This window comes from Eubalaena glacialis, chromosome 9, assembly GCF_028564815.1.
Source record: "Eubalaena glacialis isolate mEubGla1 chromosome 9, mEubGla1.1.hap2.+ XY, whole genome shotgun sequence".
Taxonomy (NCBI): domain Eukaryota; kingdom Metazoa; phylum Chordata; class Mammalia; order Artiodactyla; family Balaenidae; genus Eubalaena; species Eubalaena glacialis.
Genome location: NC_083724.1, coordinates 85860712 through 85884835, shown reverse-complemented (window position 1 = coordinate 85884835; position 24124 = coordinate 85860712). Strand labels below are relative to the sequence as shown.

At 36.7% G+C, this 24124-nt stretch overlaps 1 protein-coding gene across 4 annotated transcripts in view; it reads right to left on the bottom strand.

Moving 5' to 3' along the window:
* The window catches only part of NAA35 (N-alpha-acetyltransferase 35, NatC auxiliary subunit), a 94749-nt gene that overhangs the window by 29174 nt on the left and 41451 nt on the right, over positions 1–24124 (bottom strand). For all 4 annotated transcript variants that reach the window (XM_061200558.1, XM_061200559.1, XM_061200560.1 and 1 more), the window contains 2 exons: positions 23484–23598; positions 3822–4000 (listed from right to left, as the gene is read on the bottom strand). In XM_061200558.1, the coding sequence (XP_061056541.1) occupies positions 3822–4000; positions 23484–23598 (294 nt within the window). The remainder of the gene's footprint in view (positions 1–3821; positions 4001–23483; positions 23599–24124) is intronic.

Genomic DNA, 24124 nt, shown 5'->3' with positions numbered 1-24124 from the left:
CACCTGGAACTGTCCCCCTACTGTCCCAAATGACGTTTACCTAACTGTTAGATCTTAGCTTTACCTTCACTTCTTTAAGAAAGACTTCTCTGATCATTTAGGTCAGTTCCTTCATTATATGCTATATGTTCTAGTTCCTTTGCTTCATACTCCCTACACTGGTTTGCAATTCTATAATCATTTTTATGATTATTTGATCGATTTCTATCTCATACTACACTGTAAGCCCCATGACAAGATGGATGATATGCTTTTGCTCATCACTGTATACCAGCCATAGCACAGCACCTAGCACAAAACAAGCATGTTGGCTGAACTGATGAATGTACATATACTGTACTCGCTATCACAGTTCGTCTGTACTCAATTTCTTATTGCTAGTATACACCCCTAACAGGATACAGTCTATAAAGTCCATTATTTACCTCATTTAAACTAGGTATATCTTCTTAATTAATCCACAGCTGTCAAAAGTATCATCTTATGGGTTCCTAAACTATGAGTTTCCCTTTACTAGTGTCACTACCTTCCCCCTTACCATTGGTTTTTGCCCTATATGCAAAATACCAAAAACTTTGAAAATGCAGAAAAATGCAAAAAACAAAACTATCATATAGCATTCCACTACCTATAAATAGTCATAATTAATATTTTAGTATTTGTTATTCTAATCTTTTGAGAAAGAATTTGGTTGAATTTGGCTTTCTCTCTGAATATCTTTTCTGTGTGCAACAACATATATAAAAAATATATTTTAAAACTTTCAACAGGGACTCCCCTGGTGGTGCAGTGGTTAAGAATCTGCCTACCAATGGAGGGGACATGGGTTCAAGCCCTGGTCCGGGAAAATCCCACATGCAACTAAGCCCATGCGCCACAACTACTGAGCCTGAGCTCTAGAGCCCATGAGCCACAACTACTGAGCCCGCGTGCCACAACTACTGAAGCCTGAGTGCCTAGAGCCTGTGCTCCACACAACAAGAGAAGCCACAGCAATGAGAAGCCTATGCACCACAACTAGAGAAAGCCCACGTGCAGCAATGAAGACCCACAAATAAATAAATTTATATTAAAAGAAAAGTTAAACATAACTTGACATTCACAAACATTTCCCAATGTCAATACTTCCCATGTCAATAGTTTTCTATAACATATTTTTTAATGGCTGTGTGACATATATTGTAAACATACCACAGTATGGATATTGTCACCATTCAGTATTTAAACTGTTACTAGTTTTTGAACATTACAAAGGATGATGCAACAAACACCTTTTTTCTTATTCTAAATGTCTAGAAGGAGAGTTTCTGGGCCAAGTATATACATTTTTAAGACTTTTGAGAGACAGCCACTGGAGTATAAGAGAATAACTACTTCCCTTTACCAACATTAAATATTATTATACTTTTCAATCTAGCTGTTATAAATTGCATTTCTTTAATTACTAGTAAGGTTAAGCATCTTTCATGTTTATTTCTTTTTAAATATGTATGCTCGTGTCCTTTCCCAATTTTTCATTGGGATGTTTATTTTTATCTTACTGATATGTAGAAGCACTCTCTAGAACCTGGCACTTTATCTTAATAATAACAGGTTTCCTATGCAGATCCACCAGACTATTTGGTCCCTTATCTTCCATAAAACTTTAATCTTTTTCCCTACTCGTGGTCCCTGCTGCACTCCCCCCCCACTACCACTCTGTCTCAAGTCTGTCAGAGATTCAAATTCTTCCATTACTATGCCTTCTCCATGTCCAGTGACAACAGTCCAGGCCTGGCTCCTCCAGCTCCCCTCTATTATGATGTGTCATTATGCATTCACCCCACCCCTGACAAGGCAATCCATAATCTTTTGCCAGAATATCAAGTTCCAACCGTTGCATTATACTTTCTTATTCCAATTCACATTGATCTTCTCCTTTTCTGAAATCCTACAATTAATCTAGTGAACACAAATATATATTCATATATCAATTAAGGATTAGAAAAGTAGATGCAGCAGAACAATAAAATCTCTATTCTAATTCTCTTATGACACTAACTAACCATCTAATTTGGTTATAAAGCCCTGAAAACCTTAGTTTGTTTAGCTGTACAATAAACTGCAAAATGAACTGGCTTGTGCGTATAATCATTTTTACTTTTAAGATTCTATGATTCTTATGACAGAATAAGGAAAATCTACTATAAAGAAAGGAAACACAAAAGGAGGTAATAAAGGCATAATCAGTGAAAGTTTCACTAAGGAACAAAGACTTAAGCTGGGCTTTAATGGTAAAGAATTAGTGGAGGGCTTCCCTGGTGGCGCAGTGGTTAAGAATCCGCCTGCCAATGCAGGGGACATGGGTTCGAGCCCTGGTCCAGGAAGATCCCACATGCCGCGGAGCAACCAAGCCCGTGCGCCACAACTACTGAGCCTGCACTCTAGAGCCCGCAAGCCACAACTACTGAAGCCCACGTGCCACAACTACTGAAGCCCATGCACCTAGAGCCCATGCTCCACAACAAGAGAAGCCACAGCAATGAGAAACCCGCACACTGCAATGAAGAGTATACCCTGCTCACCACAACTAGAGAAAGCCCACGTGCAGCAACAAAGACCCAACACAGCCAAAAATAAATGAATAAAAAAGAAATAAATGTAAAAAAGAAAAGAAAAAAAATATTTTTAAAAAGGAAAATAAAGTTACTGTAAGAAAGAGCATAACAGAAGCACAAATCTTTATTGACCATTTATCAATTATACCCCAGAGGCTGCTGCTAAATTCTAGGAATATAAACTAGATAATCTGTCATCTCAAGGAACACAGGTACAGAAGCAACCTGAAACCAAACGGGAAGACTTCACAGAGGAAATGACATGGGGCTAGAAATTATGTACCTCAACACTGAGGGGGAGCAACAGTCAAATGCATATATATGTATAGTCATGCAAAATAAATTAGTGTACTTATGTCTAAATAACACTATTATTTTGCCTGTTTTCTACCTTCCTAATTGAAGTATATGTCATTATAGCCTTACCAATTAATAAAACTCCAACTCTGAATGTTTTAACATTCCCCATATAAACCTTGTGTTTCTATATTTTAACCCATAAAAAAGATTAATCCAAAATATGCTAGCTTAAAAATGTACATACTCTTTTACCCAATAACTTCACTGTTTAGCAATTTATCTTAAGGGGTAAGGAAGCACATGATATAAAGATTTACCTACAAAGATGTTCATCTTAGTATTGTTTATAAGTGTAAAACACTGAAAATGACCTAAATGTAATTCAACGTGAATGGACTAAAAAAATCTGTGGTATATACTTACAATGCAATACCATGTAGCCATTAAAATAAGGTAGAAATATGTATATTTGTTGACATGAAAAGATGTTCATGGTATAGAGATTAGTGATGAAAAACCAAGTTACCAAATACCATGATCCAATTTTTGTATGAAAAAATATTTATACATATGCACATATATATGTACGTGTATATGTATACGTGCATGCATAAACACAAATATTTATTTATATAAAAGGTTCTGAACAGAGAATTGACGATTCAAAGCCCCATTCTTAAAACTTGGGTGAATTATCTAACTCCTCCACACTTTAGGTTCTTAATCTCTATAATGGATAGTATAAAATCCTTATGAGGATTAAATACAAAAAGTATATACACACACACACGACTTAATTCTCCAGATATCACAGATAATAGGTGAGCGGCATTATTTATCCTTGGGACAGTCAGTCTCTAAAAAGTAATAAACTATTCTGTTGTTAAATCAAAGTTACATTCCAGAATAGAGATTTGTACTTACCAGGATACAATGTAAATTTGTTAAATTGACCACCTCACAGACTGTTTTTATTCTATCTATTAATCTTGCAAAATAGTTGACCATTTCTTCCCTCTTTATTATTTTTGCGTATCGAGGGAAGGTGGGTGGAAGTAGTCTCTGGTTAACAAGAGGCTCAAAACCCATCATAATGGGATGATCTAAAAAGAAAAAAAGTAACATTTTCAACATTTCTCTGAATTTTAAACCTCAAATACTACTAAATATAAAAAGAAAAAGGCCAGTTTCAAAAGCATCTCTGAATTCTAATCACAATATTCTCTAAATGGATTTTATAATTTACAATTAATGTATCTATACACACACATTTTTAAAATGAGATAAGCAGATTTAATAACCTAAAATTGTACTTCCTCCCTACATGGTGGTGGTAGTGGTGACAGAGAGAGGTTTCTACCTCAAAATTAACTCCAAGCCAAGAATGGGATAAAACAGAGTTAACATATTCTCTCAGAATAAATAAACAAAAGGGCAATGCTGTATTAACCATGAGACTGTGAAGAAACGCTTCAAACGGGAACACAAACATGGGCTTGTCTTCCCTTCAATTTTTGAACTGCAGAATCAATTCACACTCAACTACATAGTAATGTAAAGCGGCAGAGGAAAACAGTCCCCATCCCATCCCCATGAGTTTGGAATGCATCTGGCACTGAGATGTAATTCCAGAAATTCACAATGAAAAGAACATATCACAAGAGACCTGAGGGTGAGTTCCTCTCTCCCATTCTTTGTCCTCTGGTGATCTCACTTTTCACACTAGTACAAAGCTCCAAACTAAGTCTTTCTCAACTTGAAATTTCCTGCCACTTTTATAGAAAAAAATTCTGTACTCCAATGAAGTATGCATTGTCAGACTGACTCTATGGGAGCTATTTTACAAATCTACAAATTGTGGGTAACTGATAAACATGAAATTCTGTTCTGTCTGGTAGAGATTCAACCGACTTCTTCTATACTCTATAGAAAAAAGTTTTGCCTCCATTTATAATTTATTTCAATATTCCACTACTCCATATAAATGTGTGTTTTAAAACTTTTCATGTCTGGTTGTGTCACTGAATGAGTTTAACAAAATCCTTAACACATGTTCACTTTTATATCTGTATAAGAGTCATGGTTTTACCTTTGTCTGAAAATCATCTTTTAATACTCCCTATTCCCTAAGTACTATAAGATATAAGCAAGCACAGTGACTTACAAATATCATATCCTTTTATGCCTCTTTGCTTATACAAACTATTCTCTCTACCAGTAAAACCTACCCCCTTGTTCTTAGCCTGAACTTGAAATAGCTTGAATTCTCTCTCATCACTGGTCCCCCCAATGATGTATATACAATGTTCTTTATATATACACTACTATACTGTCTGTGTGGGATTACATCATTTGTCTCTCTCTCTGAGTTCTTTTGAAAGCAAGAACAGGGTTGGATCCCAAACACCAAATTCCTGGCTCATAACATGCACTGGATACTTGTTTGCTGAATGACAAAATATGCATGCTCAAAATAAAATGAAAGACTGCCACCACTATAATAATTTGAATTTCTGATTTATAATACTTCATTTAGAACTAAGGTAAAAGTAGTAGTAACGATGCTGTAAGAAGCTTCTTTACCATATTAACATGAATACATTTCAGACTTTAATGATAAACGCACAGAATCCAAATACTTAAATAGTCCATTACACTGATTTTCTCTGAAAGTATTCTAATATGCACGGAAAATTATTACCCAGGAATATGCATTTACTCTTAATACATCTATTTTTAGGCTTTAAACCACAAGTAGAAGATAAATACATAATAAGACACTCATGAAAATTTATATTACCATGGAAAGAAGTAAATATTAATGGGAAATGGATAACAAACACAATATATTCTGGCTTCAATTTTATACAAACAAAAAAGTGCAATATAAAACAATATTAACTTTTGAAACTAACTCAGTTGTCCTGCACAGCTGATGTTTAGCAACATCCCTGACCTCGACCCACTACATATCAGTAGCAACCTCCTAATTGTAAAATAGATCCAGACATTGCCAGATGTCCCTGGGAAGCCCCAGTTGAGAAACACTGGTCTAGATGAACACAAGATGCAAGTATAATTCAGTGAGGATAAGCTCAGGATGTCAGAGGAGCGTCTTACCCATGTAAAAATTAGATGAAAGACTTCATAGAAGTGAAGTTTAAGAAAAGACCTAAATGGGGACCCCCCTGATGGCACAGTGGTTAAGAATCCACCTGCCAATGCAAGGGACACAGGTTCAATCCCTGGTCCGGGAAGATCCCACATGCCGTGGAGCAGCTAACCCCATGCGCCACAACTACTAAGGCTGTGCGCCACAACTACTGAAGCCCATGCGCCCTACAGCCCGCGCACCACAACTACTGAGCCCACATGCCACAACTACTGAAGACCATGCGCTCTAGGGCCCATGTGCTGCAACTACTGAGCCCATGTGCCTGCAACTACTGAAACCCGTGTGCCTACAGCCCGTGCTCTGCAACAAGAGAAGCCACCGCAATGAGAAGGCCACGCACTGTAATGAAGAGTAGCCCCTGCTCGCCGCAACTAGAGAAAGCCAGCACACAGCAACAAAGACCCAATGCAGCCAAAAATAATAAATAAAATTTTAAAAAAAAGACCTAAATGATAAGTTAGTTAAAGGACAAAATATTAGTCAGGACAAAGTATTCCAAGCATATCAAAGGCCTGGAAGACAGATAATATGGCTCTTTTTCTTTTTCCCTTAGGGAGCTGCAATTTTCCAAGTCATAACTTCTCTGAACTCAAAAGTAAAAATAGATGCATATAAACAGAGTGGGGACAAAATCCCTAGGCACAAAAGTTAGAAGTCATCTACATGCTTCTCTCTATTCTCTACACACATTTAAATTTTCCCCCTACATTTTTCTGGACATAGTCCTTGTAAATGGTTAAGTGCTAAAGTGGTTCCTAGTAGCTATTTTTAAGTCTCAGCTGTTCTTGAATCTCATGCCTAAGGACTTTGTAACCATCCTATACTAGACACAGTAACTTGCCTAACTAGAAAAGAGCATAAGAACTGAGATATAATAAGAGATCAAAGCCGTTATTCAGGATATAGAAGAGTTAAGGAAGAGTGGGGATAAAAGCCAGGCAGGAGTTTGCATTTGATTTCATGGCAACACAAACTACAAAAAGTTAAAGACAGCTTTACCACACAAGCCCTCCCAGAATAAACCGGTCTAACATTTTCCCACTAAATTTCAAATATCTCTATCACACAATTTATCTCAGACTGTCTTATATTAAAATAACCTGAATAGCCCTTACTAAATGAGCCCAGAAAAGACGCTAATTCACATCACTTTCTACCCACTGTGTGCTATGCTCACTAAAGATTTCCCGAATTAAACTGGATACAGATCAGACAACTTCTAGACTCTCTTCTGACTTTACAAGTCTGTAGGTGTACAAAAATTATCTTGGCTTTCCAGTTAAAAATGCATAAAATTCTTCAATGCCAAATAAAATGATTTTCCCTTCACACTAGCACTCTTTTAAGGATACAATAATAACATATAATTACTATATTCAAAATATTATGGGGCTTCCCTGGTGGTGCAGTGGTTGAGAATCTGCCTGCTAATGCAGGGGACACAGGCTCGCGCCCTGGTCTGGGAAGATCCCACATGCCGCGGAGCAACTAGGCCCGTGAGCCACAACTACTGAGCCTGCGCGTCTGGAGCCTGTGCTCCGCAACAAGAGAGGCCATGATAGTGAGAGGCCCGCGCACCGCGATGAAGAGTGGCCTCCGCTTGCCACAACTACAGAAAGCCCTAGCACAGAAACGAAGACCCAACATAGCAATCAATCAATCAATAAATAAATCTTAAAAAAAAAAAATATTATGGCACATTGGTTTAGAGTGTTTTAGTTACTAAAGTTCTTGCTAGATAACTGACCTTCATTATCAATAGCAGAAAAGTATTACAAACAGCACAAGGTCCTTGGATAAAAGATTTATAGTAACAAAGTGCTTTGATTTAACTTAACAAAGTAAGTTATTCTAAAATTAAATTAGATGCCAAAATTAAAGATTTGGAAGTGTGTAAGTCAAAAGAGATAGAGACATTATATCATTTTTGGACAATACATCTCTCCCAAGTTAGGCAGGCAATTTACAGTTAGACTTATTGAAATAAGTTTTAGATGCCCTGAAGTTGGAAGGAATTCTAGAAAACAATGCAGAAGCTGCTGAGGTTTTGTTATATTATACTACACTTCTTGGTTACTTGATTTCCCTTTATAAAATGATGCTACGTGAAAGAAGCCAGACACAAAAGGACAAATATTTTATGATCCTGCTTATATGAGGTACCTAGAATAGTCAAACTCACAGAGACAGAAAGTAGAATGGTGGTTGTCTGGGACTGGAGTAGGGGGAAATGGGGAGTTATTATTTAGTGAGTACAGAGTTTCAGTTTGGTAAGATGAAAACTTCTGGATATGGACAGTGGTGACAGTTTCACAACAATGTAAATGTACTTGATGCCACTGAATTCTACATTTAAAAATGGTTAAAATGGCAAATTTCATGTTATAAATATTTCAACACACACGCAAGTTACAAAAAGGTATTTAACCACAACTGTTAACCTCAAAAAGCATAGTCTCAATGAATATTCTATCCTAATCACTGGTCAGAGTAAGTTATATAAGCAATATAATATGCATATAAATGAGATTACAGACACATCTACAAATTTTGGAGTTTCTTTGGTGTGTATTTTTGAATAGGTATCCATGCAACAGATTTAAAAAGTTCCAAATGCAACAAAAGGAGGTACAAAGAAAAGCAAATCTCCTGCTCACTTGTGACTAGTTCATCTGTTAAGAACTAACCACTACTACAAGCTTCTTCCATGTGTGGTTATTTATATATATATATTTTTTCAACTTTATTGAGGTATACTATACATATTATACAATACAAATATTAAGTTTATAGTTCATTGTTTTGAAAAATATATAGAACCATGTAACTACCACCCCAATCAACGTATACAACATTTTCATCTCCCCAAAAGGTTCCCTGTGCCCCTTACCAGCCAGTCACTCCCATGCCCAGCAACCATGGCACTGTTTTCTCCATGAATAAATCAATTGTTCCTACTTTGATACAAAAAGAGTCACACAATTTGTACTCTTTTATATCTGACTCCTTTCAGCATAATGTTTCAATGATTTATCCATTATATGTTGCGTGCGTCAACGTTCTATCTTTTCTACTGCTGAAAACCATTTCATTGTATGGATATACCAGTTTGCCCATTCAAACAATGTTACTTTTGTAAACAAAACATCAACATTTTATACACGCTGATCTGCTTTTCTGCATTATTTTTTAAGGTGGATTTTTCTTTTGAAACAATTTCAAACTTATAGTAAAGTTGCAAGTGCAGTCAATACCGAATCACTCTCAAATACAATGAGAGTGTTATTCCTATAAAGACATACCCTTATATATTCACGATTCAACAATCAGAATTAGGGAACTAACAATGACCAATTACTACCATCTAATGTTCAGACCTCATTCAAGTTTTGCACACTGTACCAATAATATGCTTCAAATCGACATCAGAATCACAAGTTGTATTTATTTTCATTGTCTCTCAGTCTCCTTCAATCTGGAGCAGTTTTTCTGCTTGGCTTCTATGAATAACTTTGACAACTTTGAAGAATAACACGCCAATAATTTTGTATACTGCCCTTCAATGTGGTTTTCCTGTTTCCTTGTGATTAGATTCAAATTATTAACCTTTGGATTTTAAATGAAGTGACATTATATTGTTCTAATTGCAACCCATCAGCAAAGTGGAGATTTTAACTAACTACTAGTGGTGTTAACTTTGATCACTTGATTAAGTTGGTGTCTGCCAGGCTTCTTCACTATTGTTACCTTTTCCCTTTGTAGTTAATAAATATTTGGGGTGCAGGGGAAGGACACCTAAATATGCTCATTATCATCAAACTATCTACTCATTAATTCATTTATTTATATCAGTATGGAACCATGGCTTCTTCTTTTATTCAACTGGTTACGATCTATCAGAATTATTTATTTTGATGCTCAAGTTGTCCCCAACCTGGACTGTGTGAATGCCCGCTCAAGCTGTTTTCTGTGTTTAATTGACCTGTCCCATCATTCTTTGAACATTTACTCACTTCCAGCTAATAAGACATTCCAGGCTCATCTTGTTCTTTCCCTGCCCCAGACCTGGAATCACCCATTCCTCCAAGATGTACTAGTTCCCTGTATTTTTTATATTTTTTTACAGTTTTATTGAGGTATAATTGACCATAAAATTGTAAGATATTTAAAGTGTACAATGTGATGATTTGATATATGTATAATTCTGAAAGGATTCCCCCCACTGAGTTAATTTAACACATCCATCACCTCGCATATTTATTTTTTTCCTTTGATGAGAACATTTAAGTTCTACTCTTTGAGCAAATTTCAATTATACAGCTCAGTGTTATCAACTATAGTCACCATTTCATACAACATATCATCAGACCGTATTCATCTTCTAGCTGAAGGTTTGTACCCTTTTACCAACCTCTCCTTATTTCCCTCAGCCTCTGGCAACCATGTTTCTACTGCTTCTATGAGTTAAACTTTATCTCTTAAATTCCACATGTAAGTGATACCATGCAGTATTTGTTTTCCTCTGTCTGGCTTATTTCACTTAGCACAATGCCCTCCAGGTTCATCCATGTTGTCACAAATAAGAGGATTTCCCTCTGTTTTAAGGCTGATTAATATTCCATTGTATATATATTGTATTTTCGTTATCCATTCATCCATCAATAGACACTTAGGTTGTTTCCATACCTTAGCTATAGTGAATAAAGCTAGAAAAAGCATGCTAATGGAAACCAAAAGAAGCATAGAAGTAGCTAAACTTATACCAGACTAAATAGACTTTAAGCCAAAGAATATAACAAAAGACAAAGAAAGTTATTACATAATAAAGCAGTCAATTCATCAAGAGGATATAACAAATGTAAATATTTATGCATCCAACACAGGAGAACAAAAATAAAGCCAATATTCAGAGCTCTAAAAAGGGAAATAATAATTCAATAATACCAGGAGACTTCAATATCCCATTTTCAACAATGGATAGATCATCCAGACAGAAAATCAGTAAAAAAAAAAAAAAAATTGGAATTAAACTACACATTATACCAGATGGAGCTAACAGACATATACGGAATGTTTCATCCAAGAGCAACAGAATACACAGTCTTCTCAAAGGCACACTGAGGGACTTCCCTGGTGGCACAGTGGGTAAGAATTCGCCTGCCAATGCAGGGGACACGGGTTCAAGCCCTGGTCCAGGAAGATCCCACATGCCGTGGAGCAACTAAGCCCATGTGCCACAACTACTGAGCCTGCGCTCTAGAGCCCATGAGCCACAACTACTGGAGCCCGCACGCTAGAGCCCGTGCTCCGCAACAAGAGAAGCCACCGCAATGAGAAGCCCGTGCACCACAACGAAGAGCAGCCCCCGCTCACCGCAACTAGAGAAAGCCCACGCGCAGCAACAAAGACCCAACGCAGCCAAAGAATAATTTTTTTAAAAAGGCACATTGAACACTCTCCATGATAGAGCATATGATATGACACAAAACAACTCTTAACAAATTTAAGACTGAAAGCATACCAACTATCCCTTCTGACCACAGTGGTATGAAACTACAACACAAGAAGAGGAAAGCTGGAATATCTACAAGTATGTGGAAACTAAACAACACACTCCTGAACAACCAATGGGTCAAAGAAGAAAACAAAGGAGAAATTTTTCTTAAATCTTGAAACAAATGAAAATTTAAAATAAACAACATACAAAAAGCTATAGGATACTACAAATGCAGTTCTGAGAGGCAAGTTTATAGCAATAAATGCATATATTAAGAAATTAGATCTCAAATAACAACATAACTTTACACCTCAATGAATTAGAAAAAGAACAAATTAAGCTCAAGTTAGCAGAAGGAAGGAAATAAAAGATCAGAGTAGAAATAAATGAGATAGAAAAAGAATAGAAGAGCAACAAAACTAAGAGCTAATTTTTTGAAAAGATAAAATTGACAAACCTTTATCTACACTTTATGTCTTTTGATTGGAGAATTTAGCCCATTTACAATTAACATAAATATTGATAGGTATGGATTTACCATTTCCAGTCTGTTAATTGTTTTCTGGTTGTTTTGCACTTCCTTTGTTCCATTTTTCCTTCTCTTGCTCTCTTCCTTTATTATTTGATGATTTTCTGTACTGGTATGCTTCCTTTCCCTTTTACCTTTTGTATATCTACTATAGGCTTTTGCTTTGTGGTTGCCATGAGCCTTGCATAAAACATATTTATAACAGTCTATCTGAAGCTGATAATAACTTCAAATGCATACAAAAGCTCCCTCCTCCCACATTTTATGGTTTCGACCTCACCATTTGCATCTTTTTATGCTGTGTATCCAAAAACAAATGACTGTAGTTATGGTTTTTTAAATACTCTTTGTCTTTCAACATTCATACCAGAGATATAAATGGTCTACCTGCCACCATTACAACATTAGAATTATTTTGAATTTAGCTATAAATTTACCTTTACCAGTGAGTTTTATACTTGCACGTTTTCCTGTTACTAACTAGTGTCCTTTTGTTTCAAATGAAGAACTTCCTTTAACACTTCTTGTGAGGTCAGTCTAGTGGTGATGAACTCCTTCAGCTTGTCTGGAAATTTTTCCTCTCTTCCTTAATTCTTAAGGACAACTGCTGGATAGTCTTGGTTAGCAGCTTTTTTGTTTTGTTTTCCCTCAGTACTTTGAATATATGATCCCTCTCCCTTCCAGTCTGCAAGGTTTTTGTAGAAATAGCTACTGATAGTCTTATGGGGGTTCCCTTGTACACAACCAGTTGCTTTTCTTTTGCTGCTCTTAAGATCCTAACTTTTGACAATTGTCAAAAGCTTTTGTCTCTAACTTTTGACTAATTATAACATGTTTGAGTGTGGGTCTCTTAAGATTCAACTTCTTTCGAACTCTCTGAGCTTCCTGGATCTGGACATCTGTTTCTTTCCCCAGGTTAGGTAAGTTTTCAGCCATTATTTCTTTGAATATGCTTTCTGCCCTGTTCCTCTCTTCTCCTTCTGGAACCCCTATCATGCATATATTGATCTTCTTGATGTTGTCCCACAAATCCCATAATCTCTTTTTTTCCTACTCTGTTTGAATGAATTCCACTGCCCTGTCAAGTTTGCTGACTCTTTCTTCCACTTGATCTAGTCTGCTGTTGAACCTCTCGATTTAATTTTTCAGTTCGTTTTTTGAATTCTTCGGCTCTGTGATTTCTCTTGTGTACTTTTTAATATTTTCTATCTCCTTGTTGAAACTCTTATTTTGTTCATGCATTGCTTCCTAACCTTGGTGAGCATCTTTATAACTGTTGTTTTAAACTCTCAATCAGGTAAACCACTTATCTCCATGTCATTAAGATCTGTTTCTGGATATATACCTTATTCCTTTGTTTGGAATATATTCCACTGTTTCTTCATTTTTCTTGACTCTGTTGGTTTCCATGCATTAGATAAAACAGTCACATCTTCCAGTCTTGACAGAGTGGTCTTATGTAGGAGACGAATATTGTCATATAAGAGATGGACCTCGTCAATCAGCCCAGACCAAGACCTTAGTTTTCTCTCAAAGTTTTGTGCCCGTCCAAGCCTCCTCCTTTGCTCTTAGTGGCTCCCAGTAGTTGAGGGTGTGCCAAGACCCATCAGTGTCCGAAAGGGAAGGATCACAATCAGAACCTAGATGTACGCTGCTTAGAAGCTGGACCCTCAGGGAGCAGCTGGATAAGTATGTAGTTAAACTTCTTCCAGGGAGAAAGTGGGAAAAGGTTGTTTTTGCCTAATCCTTCTTTGCTGGACCTCGGTACATGGCCATGGGGAAGGGTTCTCCTGCATTCATTAACAACTATTTGTTTGATAAAGCCCTGTAAGACTCTTGAATGCAAATCCCATTGGCCACTAGAGCCAGATGACCTGGGGGCTCATCCCTCAGATGGCACCTGCAAAAGCTTGGGCACCAGATGTGTGTACAAGCTTTTTTTTTGCGAGACGCTGTCAACTGGGTTTTATTATTGGAGCAGGCTAATGGGGAGAAGGTGGGAGAGATGCCTGCTGGCTTCCCCTGTCTCTGGGGAAGATCTCAGGTGGCCCTTAGATGCCTGCTAAATTAGAAGCCCAGCATGCAGGCAGCAGCTTTTAAAGTACAGAGTTAAACTTATTTCAGGGAAAGACTGGAAGACGGGTGATTTCGTTTGCTCTCTGTGTGCTGAACCTTGGGGTGTAGAGCCAGTTAAGGAATGCTTCTTTGCTATAGTCTTCTGGAACTCGTGAGTGGAAGCCCCTTTGGCTATCACCGCCAGGAGATCTGGGTCCCATGCTTCAGGCAGCAGCCACAAAAGCTGGGGTGCAAATATATGTACAATCTTTTCCAAGCAGATGCCAGTGACTTGGAGTGGGCTGGAGGCAGAAGCCAGCCTTTTATGTATACAGATAAACCTCTTTCAAGGAAAGGCTAGGAGATGGGCAATTTTGCCTGCTTCCTCCGAGCTGATCCCTGTGGGGACAGTCATAGCAAGTGACTGCATTCCCAATAGGAACTGCTCCTCTGGTTGGCATAGTCTTATATGTCTCATGGACACAAGCCCCACTGGCTTTCAGAGCTAGGTGTTTTGGGAGCCTATCCCTCGGGAAGGAGTCAAAGTTGGGGTGCTAGATGTAGGCTCCAAATGCTTCACTCCTCAGATAGAACCTGAGAGTTGGGGGTCCTCTCCCAATTGTGTGGTGCTGTGTCAGGGGTGGGGTTTTTGACAAGTGTGTCTCAGCCTTTCCTACCCCCTTTGATGTGGGTATTTCCTCAACTGTCCAATGTGTATAAGTTGCTCAACTAGTTTCTGGATCATTTTTAGAGGGAAGCGTTCCATGTGTAGGTATACATTCAGTGTGCCCATGGGAGGAAGGGGCGCTTCCTATGTCACCATCTTGGTTGACTCCCACCCCCGGTTCCTTTTAGCAGACAATCGTCTTTAGGAAGCAAGATCTAGATGTTAAGTGTGCTCACTGCTATGTGGACATACAAGTAAGTATGTTTACATACACGCACATGCACATTCAAACATGCATATTTACATGTACATTTATTTCTATATCAACCTATATATATTAGAAACTATGTACTATACCCATATCTTTAATTTCAATCCAACACCACAGAGTTCAATCTAGTTTTCTCCCTTTCTAGAAATTACCGTAAGTCAGTACCTCAAGTCTGAAAAAAGTGGCAAAGCATAATTATCAATACATTTATATATATGATCAATTCCACTGTATGTAATCTATCTTTGTATTAGTTTCTAGGGCTGCTGTAACAAATTACCACAAATTGGGTGCTTTAAGACAGACATTTATTCTCTCACAGTTCTGGAGACCAGAAGTTTAACTTCAGTATCACTTAGTTGAAATGAAGGTATTGGCAGGGCTGCAATCCTGAAGGCTCTAAGGGAAAATCTGTTCCTTGCCTCTTCCAGTTTCCTGTGGCTACTGGAATTCCTTGGCTTCCAACTGCATCATGCCAACTTCTATCTCCGTCATCACATCATCTTCTCCTCTTCTGTGTGTGTCCAATCTCCCTCTGCCTCTCTTGTAAGGACACTTAGGATGATATTTAGGGCCCATTCAGATAATCCAAAATTATCTCATGGGAAGATTCTTACTTAATCACATCTGGAAAGATCTTTTTTTCCCAAATAAGGTAATAATTACAGGTTCTGAGAATTAGGACCTTAATATCTTTGGGGCTATCATTCAGCCCATTATAATCTCCTATCACTGACACCCACCTCCCCCTTAGTCCTGATCTCCACGTCCTTTACAATTTTTCAGCAATGCTTAGCATACTTTTTGCTATTTTTAATTAGGTCTTCACTTTCAGGATTTTTCTCTCCTTCTTTCCTGAACTCTGCCTGCTCACTTGTACTCTGTTATTCATTATTTCTCCCTTTGGTCCTAACATTTCTGTTTTGTGCTTTTGTTTCATAGAGGTTATTTTTTAATGAATTTTTTGAAATCTCGAAAAAGAATGTTTCTGATCTGTTTTTCATCTGCCTCTGCCTTTTGTTTTTGTTCATTAATTTCCTCGAATATTTGCGTGTAAATACTACTGTGCAGTTTCTTTTTTTATTATTAAATCATTCAGTGAATGCTTTCTGAGCCAGTTATTTGGGTGTGGTGTTAGAATAGCTTTCTAGACTATCAGGAAGCCTCACTGACTTGCAGTTAAGCCACCTGTGATATGCCTGTGTGAGTATGCAAGAGAAGTTACCTTTCTATTTCCTTTACTGACAAAGATTACCATTCACTAAGCTGCTAACATCTATAGCATCTCCTCTCTTATATGAGTAACAAAAACAGCATTTTTGCATGGTTTGTGAGAGAGCCCCACCTCCTCTGCCTCTCCAGGATATTAATCAGGTAGGTTCCCACAGCCAGCCTGTGTGCCCCAATCTTAGCTGTTATTCCAAAGAAATCCCTAGTTTTGTCCTTCAGATCATGCCAACTACTTTGGGGAACACTGTGCTTTTGATGGTTTACTTCTTCTGTTTATACCAGGAAAATCTTGGAATCCATTCTCAATGTTCTCCCTCATCTGGGTCCTACTGTTACAGTGTTTGGCTGCCTTTTTTTTTTTTTAAGGTTATAAAGGTTTCCTATTTTTTAAGAAGTTGAGAGGATTCTGTTTCTCATATTCCTTATAGTTTTCAATTGGTTGTAGACAAGAGAAGCAAGCAGCAGAAATATCTTTAACTCCAAAAACCAAAAGTCCTCTAGATTACACATATCCCTCACATGTGTGAGGATGTCTGTTTATTTTTTGTAAAAAGAAAATGTTTTAAAAGAGTAAAACCACCTCAAGTTCCTGGCACTAGTACATCATGACATAGGCCTCTCTAATGGGTGGTGATTTTAAAATGAAGTCAGTTCCCACCTCTTCTGTGCACTGCCAAACCAGCATATGAAGTCGACTAGGTTGAGGCAGCATAATTTCTGCTTTAGCACCAAGTACAGCCCTCAGGAGGTTAAAGGTGCAATACTACCAGACAATAAACCATCATAATTCTAAACTATATTTTAATCTACTTTTAATTCACATTAACTTTTAATTTAGTTTCTTTTACTCAGTCATAAATGCATACCACTTGAGAATCAAATAGCCAAACAAGGTTTTTATTAAAACTAACAATCTTCTGCCCACCCTCTCCCGCCAATTCCATTATTTCCTCTCTTCCCAGAGGCAATGTCTTCCACTTCTTCGTAGCTCTTTTGGTATTTACCTACACATCACCAAATAACAAGCTTATAGTGTTACTTACTTCATATTTTTTCAGTTTTACACGTTATCTGACTTAATCCAGCTTCAAAAGGAGAAGATATGTGTAAAAAGAGATAATGGAAAAAATATGAAGTAGCACTATAAGCACATATAAATTATATGCATATATACATTTCTGTCCTCTCACCTCCAACATAGTTAGATCAAAATTTTGATTATTATCAATGTTCAGCACCATTATGTTAAGCAAATTACATTCATATTTGGGCCATGGATAACTTTTGCAAACATGGAAATAAGTTTTACTTTCATATATATTCTGAAGTTAATCACTTCTTTTTGTTTGCTTTGTTTGTATGTACTTAACACTTTAATTCGACCCCAAATCCTTTGCCAATTCTCTAAATCTCTTTTTTCTATATTAAAGAGAACAGCTATTGTATCAGTTTCATTGGTGACAACAGATCTGAGCCATCTACCCTCAAGCCTTGTGACTTTCTTCAATCTGGACTTGTCCTCCATGTATTATGCTCAGATATATAGTATCTTATGATCTTGCTGCACTATCATCCTACGATTTCCTTCATTATTCTCTTATGCTGGATTCTTATATTCCTTAAACTCCATGCTTTCCTTTACCTTGATTTACTCCCTTGTTTTAATGGAGCACATTCCAGTAGCCTTGAAAAACTTTTGGGAAGATTAATTTTGTAAGATTTTCAATACCTGAAATTATCTTTCTTCACAATTAAATGATAGTTTTGGAAAAGGATTCAAGATTAGAAACCATTTCCCCCCCAAATTCTGAAAACACTGGTCCACTGCTTTTCTTTTAATCACAACTCTACTGAGATATAATTAACATACCATATAATTCATCTATTGAAAGTGTACAACATAATAGTTTAGTATATTCAGAGTTGTAAAACCACCACCACCATGAAAAACAGAACATTTTCATCACCCCAAGAAAAAACTCCATATACGTTAGCAGTCCTCCTTCTTCCCACCCTCCTCCAGCCCTAGGCAACCACTGATCTACTTTATGTCTCCCTGGATTTGCCTACTCTGGAGGTTTTATATAAATGAAAATCATATATGATCTTTTGTGACTGGCTTTTTCTACTTAGCATGTTTTCAAGGTCCATCCATGTTGTAGCAGATATTAGTACTTCATTTAATTGCCAAATGCTACTCCATTGCATGGATGCACAACATTTATCCGCTCATCTGCTGATGGACATCTGGGTTGTTTCCAACAACCTTTTGGCTATCATGAATAATAGAGCTGTTGAGCATTACTGTACAACATTTTGTGTAGACATGTTTCCATTTCTCTTGGGTGTATATATACTCCTAATATTAGAATGGCTGGGTCATGTGATAAATCTACATGATACCTTTTGAGACACTGCAAGATTGTTTTCCAAAGTAGTTGCATTATTTTATACTTCCACCAGCAGTGTATGAAGGTTCCACTTTCTCCATAACCTCACCAACACTTGTTACTATCTGTCTTTTTGATTACAGCCATCTAGTGGTTGGGAAGTGGTATCTTTTCATTTTGATTTGCATTTCCCATGGCACGTCTATTTTTTCACATGCTTATTGGCCATCTGTAAATCTTATTCAGAGAAATGTCTAATTTATATAGATCCCTTGCCTATTTTTTCATTGACTTAATTTTTCTTTTTATTGATTCTTAAGGTTTATGTCTAGGTTTTAGAGTTTCATATTTTTAGTTCTTACATTTATGTCACTGATCCATTTTGAGTTGATTTTTGTTTATGATGTGAAGAGGGGGTGGGGGAGGGTAACAAACTTTATTTTTTTGCATGTGGTTATCCAATTGTCCCAGTGTCATTTGTTGAAAATACTTTTCTTTTCCCATTGAATTGTCTTGGCACTCATGTCAAATATCATCTGACCACAAACATGAGGGATCATTTTTGGATTTTCAATTTTAGTCCACTAATCTATGTCTACCTTTATGCTAGTTCCAAACTCTCTTGATTAATGTAGCACTGTAGTAAGTTTTAAAATCAAGAAGTGTGACTACTTCAACTTTGTTCTTTGCTCCACTAATTTCTAGCTTCCATTCCTGTTGTTGAAAATTTTGATTACATTCTGTCTTGAGTCTGTGTGTGCAACTTGCTTTTCTCTTTCAAATCTCTTAGGATCTTCTACTTTTCCCCACTATTCTGAAATTTCATGATGATATGCCTTGATAGAAGTCTACTTTCATCCTAATTGTGCTGGGTAACTCTTTACTGGCCCTCTTAACCTGGGTATTTGCTTCATTTCCTTCCAGGAAATCTTCTTAAATGATCAAGTGATTTTTTTTTTTGCTTCTATTTTCTGATCTCTATTTCTGGAAAAACTTTTATTAATTTATCCTTCATTTATCTTGTTTATTTATTATTTATCTTTATTAGACAATGGACCTTCTGGACTGATCCTATTGTATTTTTACTTTTTTCCTCCTTATTTTTAACCTGTTCATTTTTATTCTACTTTCTCTAAGATTTCCTCAACTTTATGTTCTATATTTTCTATTTTTTTAATGATTTCTGCTCTTACATTGTGAACCTCAAATATATTCTTTTTTCCCTTTTTTTTTAATAACATCCTATTTTTGTTTTACATACGCATTGATTTTTTTTTTTCATTTTTTTCAAGGTTTTTGTTTGCTTGCCTGTTTTGGTCTTTTTTATAGGCTAGACATTTCCACCCATGACTATATACTCGGGCTTGAAACTAAAGGACCAAAAACCTCATTAAGAGCTCTATGAATTAGGTTAGGCTTTTCTACCAAACCATTTTATCAGGAGAACTGCTAATACCAATAAATTTAGATTTTGCTGATGTTTTTCTCCATCTCTTGGGTTTGCCAGATTTCCCTAAGAGTCTTCCAAATTCTTAGGTGAAGTGCAATAGCCAGGCTGCACTGTTTTGGAAGCTGAGTAGGGGGGGAAAAAACAGCTAGAGCTTGATGTGGTGTGCAGGAAAGGGGAGAACAGGTGTTACAATAAGTACTTAAATTATCACTTAGCTCTCCATAATGTGTACCATTCAACAGTGTCTGGTATCTTCTCAGTTCAGAATCTCTCTGCTCCCCTATTCCAGAGAATAAACTTTTAGTATTCTGAGGCTCAGGAATGTTACCATGGAGAAAATGGGGAGGAAATCTCTGTTTCTAGACAGTTTTCAACCAGTTCTCATCACCATAATTCTCATCCTCATTTTTAGAGGTACCTGGTATACTAAAAATGAGGCCCTTCAGAGGATCTGCAGTATAAACTGGACTGTATCTTGACTTTCCCTATCAGTGGCTAAGAACTCAGTTACTTGTGGACAGACAGCTCAATGTCCTTCTGTTTTCCAGCTTTTAAAATTCTGTTACTATTGTCTTCTTTTCCTTTTCCTCATTATTGATTATACCTATTTTTTTAAAAAATCCAAACACTTACCACTGTTTCATTAAGGTTTCAGAAGGTAAATGCATGTCTTTAATCTACCACTTGAATCAGACGCCTTTTAATTATGACAAGGCTCTTTTTGTTTTTGTTTTTGTTGTTTTGTCCGTGCCGCACAGCTTGTGGGATCTTAGCTCCCCAACCAGGGACTGAACCCGTGCCTTGAAGCAGTGAAAGCACAGAGTCCTAACCATTGGACTGCCAGGGAATTCTCCAAGGCCTCTTGAAACTGAACGTCAGATTTGGAGATACACTTCAAAAGTACCTACCAATTTCAGGCAACAGAAGTTTAATTAAATTTTTCATTTCCATTAGCAACTGTTAAAGATACCTGCATTCTAAAGAGTAAACCAAGCCTAATCCACAGATAACTATACAAGAATATGGGAAAGAGAAATAAATTTTGACAAGTAGAACATGGAAAATCTCACTGGAGGAAATGATCTGAACATTATTTTGAAGCATTCCACAGACATATAAAAAGAAGTATAGAATTCACAAGCAATACAACAGCATAAGCAAACACGAGGAGCAACATGTGCTTCACTGGATCCTCTTCTTGTTTTTTCAACAAAGTTCTAACTCAAGGTCCTGAACTCAGCAAGCCCTGAGCAACCATATCCACTCCTTCAATTTCAATTAGCACTTAACATGAAAATAACTCCATCCATTTTCCAGAGCAAAATATTTACTTTGCCGGTGGACTGTTCCATGTCACCGCGTCAAAAAATCCCATTCGTCATACCTGAGCTGCCTTCCTTAAGCATCTCCTGTTCCCAAACCATTTCTGCCTCCTTCATCTTCAACACATCACATCCACCGAGTAAACCCACCAGCAAGTAATCCTTGAATCAAGTTTGAGTCTTCCTACTTTCTCCCTTTATACCACTGTTTCCAAGTTCCCACTGATGAAGTAGCTTTTCAATGAGAAGCTAAAATTAATGCTCAGCAATTTCAAGCTTTACACAGTCATTTTGTCACTAGCTGGAGTTGTACTAATATTAAGAAGGCAAAATGAATAACCTGAGACCAAAACTAATCTACACTATTGCTTTATCACCATTTTCTTAGAATAAACAGTGCTGGGAAGGCATTCACTTTTTTTTTTATTATAGAACTGTTTAGCTTCATGCTTCAGTTGGATAATTACAAAGTTAAATTAAGTGAGCTTAAACAGTGTTTAACTAAGCACAGAGTACTCCCTAAATTTAAAACTTCACTTTCTTAGTTTATTCAAACCAACTTTATGCAAACCATCTTCCTAAAGCTTACTCACGAACAACCCATAAAACCAGAGAAACAGTTGAGAATATACACACAGGTTTGTTTGTTTGTTTATTTTTAAGTGCTGACTGATCTGAACTACAGGGAAGCCACAAACCACATGGGCAACTAATGCTCCCATGGCAATTATTATCCTCAGTTATATACAAGAACAGCCCACAGTAGTCAGGATACAGCAAAAGGAGCATCAGAATAGAGTCATCTGAAAGACTCGTGTTTTGCATCATAATACCCTACTGATACATAACCAACCAAACAAATTACTTGGAAGCAATGTATTTTACAGTGGTTTTCATAAAGTATTCTTGCACTAGATTTCAAAGTATTGACGAGTTGTAGGTATGTTTACCTCTCTGTAAACATGTACTAGATAGCTTGCTATGCATAAAAACCTTTTTCTTTTTAAGGTCCCATGGTTACAGAATGTCACCTAGTCAATCATCTAATAGTCACTTATCTTTCTCTCTCCTGGAGAAAAAGAAAATGGTAATGAATTAATAATGAATTTATAAGTTCAGTATAATTATTATCCATAAAGATAATACTGATTTCCTAAACCAAATTACCTTTTGGACTGCTCCACTACCTAACCTTTGAGTAAGAAAAAAAAATTCATGGGAAGGGGAATACCACAACTTCTGTCCCTAAAATGAGGGGAAAGGATGAAAAAGGAAAGGAGTGTGAATCAATAAAACTGGACTTCCTGGTCAGAGGACTAACAACTGTGAAAAACTAATTTTAAAATACAAATATCATCTCATTTTAATGGTTTTAAGGATAACCAAAATTGCTACACATTACTAAAATGTTAACTCAGTCGGAGCTTTTACAACAACGGTACACTATGCCTTTTATTTTTAAGGCTTAATTCATAAATAAAATCTACTGCCTGTCAACAACGTGCCAAGCACTGTAGAGACCACGCAAAGAAGAGACTCTGGCCTAACAGTACTAAAAATCTCATGGAAAGACGAAAGGTAAACTATAATATGATATACTAAAAAAATGTAACAAAGGCATGTATGAATGCAATGAGGCCACAGAGGGAATACCTAGGCCTGCCTGGTGGAGTCAGGGAAGACTGTGTAATGGAGCTGATGATCTCTCAAAGGAGTAAAGGGAAGAGGTGATTAAAAAAGAATGATTTACTGCTGACATCACTGCGTGATCACGAGACAGCGTAAAGATTCAGAACCCAAACAGTAAGATACAGGAGATGGCCAACTGGTCTAGAAAAAATTTAAAAAGAAGGTACCATAAACACTCTATATAAGTCTATGGAGCAAAACATTCCAAAGTCTACATAGACTGACTTAACGGATATTTTAGAACAAACCAAACACTATATATGCTGGAGGGGAAAGAACAAAAAAAGAGTAGGAGCAAAACAGACAATTACCTCCTTTTGTAGTATCATTCTGGGCCTGGATGCCATGATGCAATGAATTATGAATGGCAGAAAGAAGATCTGCTGCTTGAACCATCAATTTTTGAGCTTCTGCAACAGCACTGGTCTAGCAAATAAATCACCAAAAACATTCTTACATATTCTTTCACTGAAAGATATACATTAAATAGGAAAATCCTATAAACAATAATGAAATTAAATGCTTGCTGTAATGACATTGGTTTTCACAAACTATTCACTTAATATAGGATGCCCAGATCCTGTTAGGATAGAAATAATTTTTTTACCCATATCTATACATTATAGGAGCCATTAAAGAACAATAGGAAACATTTCTGGTTTATTCTACTAATCTCACGTTTTAAAAAAAAAAAAGAGAGAGATGCAATCAACTAGAAAATGGGAAATTGCAACATTCCTACTAAGTCACTCATCAAGGTGAAATTTAAAAAAAAGAACAGAATTACAGAAGTTAGTAAAGGTTGGATCTCTACTTACCACTTACTAACTATTCACAAATTAGTCTGTAATTTACTTAGAGTTAATGCAATATACACACAAAAATATTCACCATCTATTCCACACAAATCTAAGTTAATTATTTAACTGAATGAAAGAGGCCTACCTAAAAT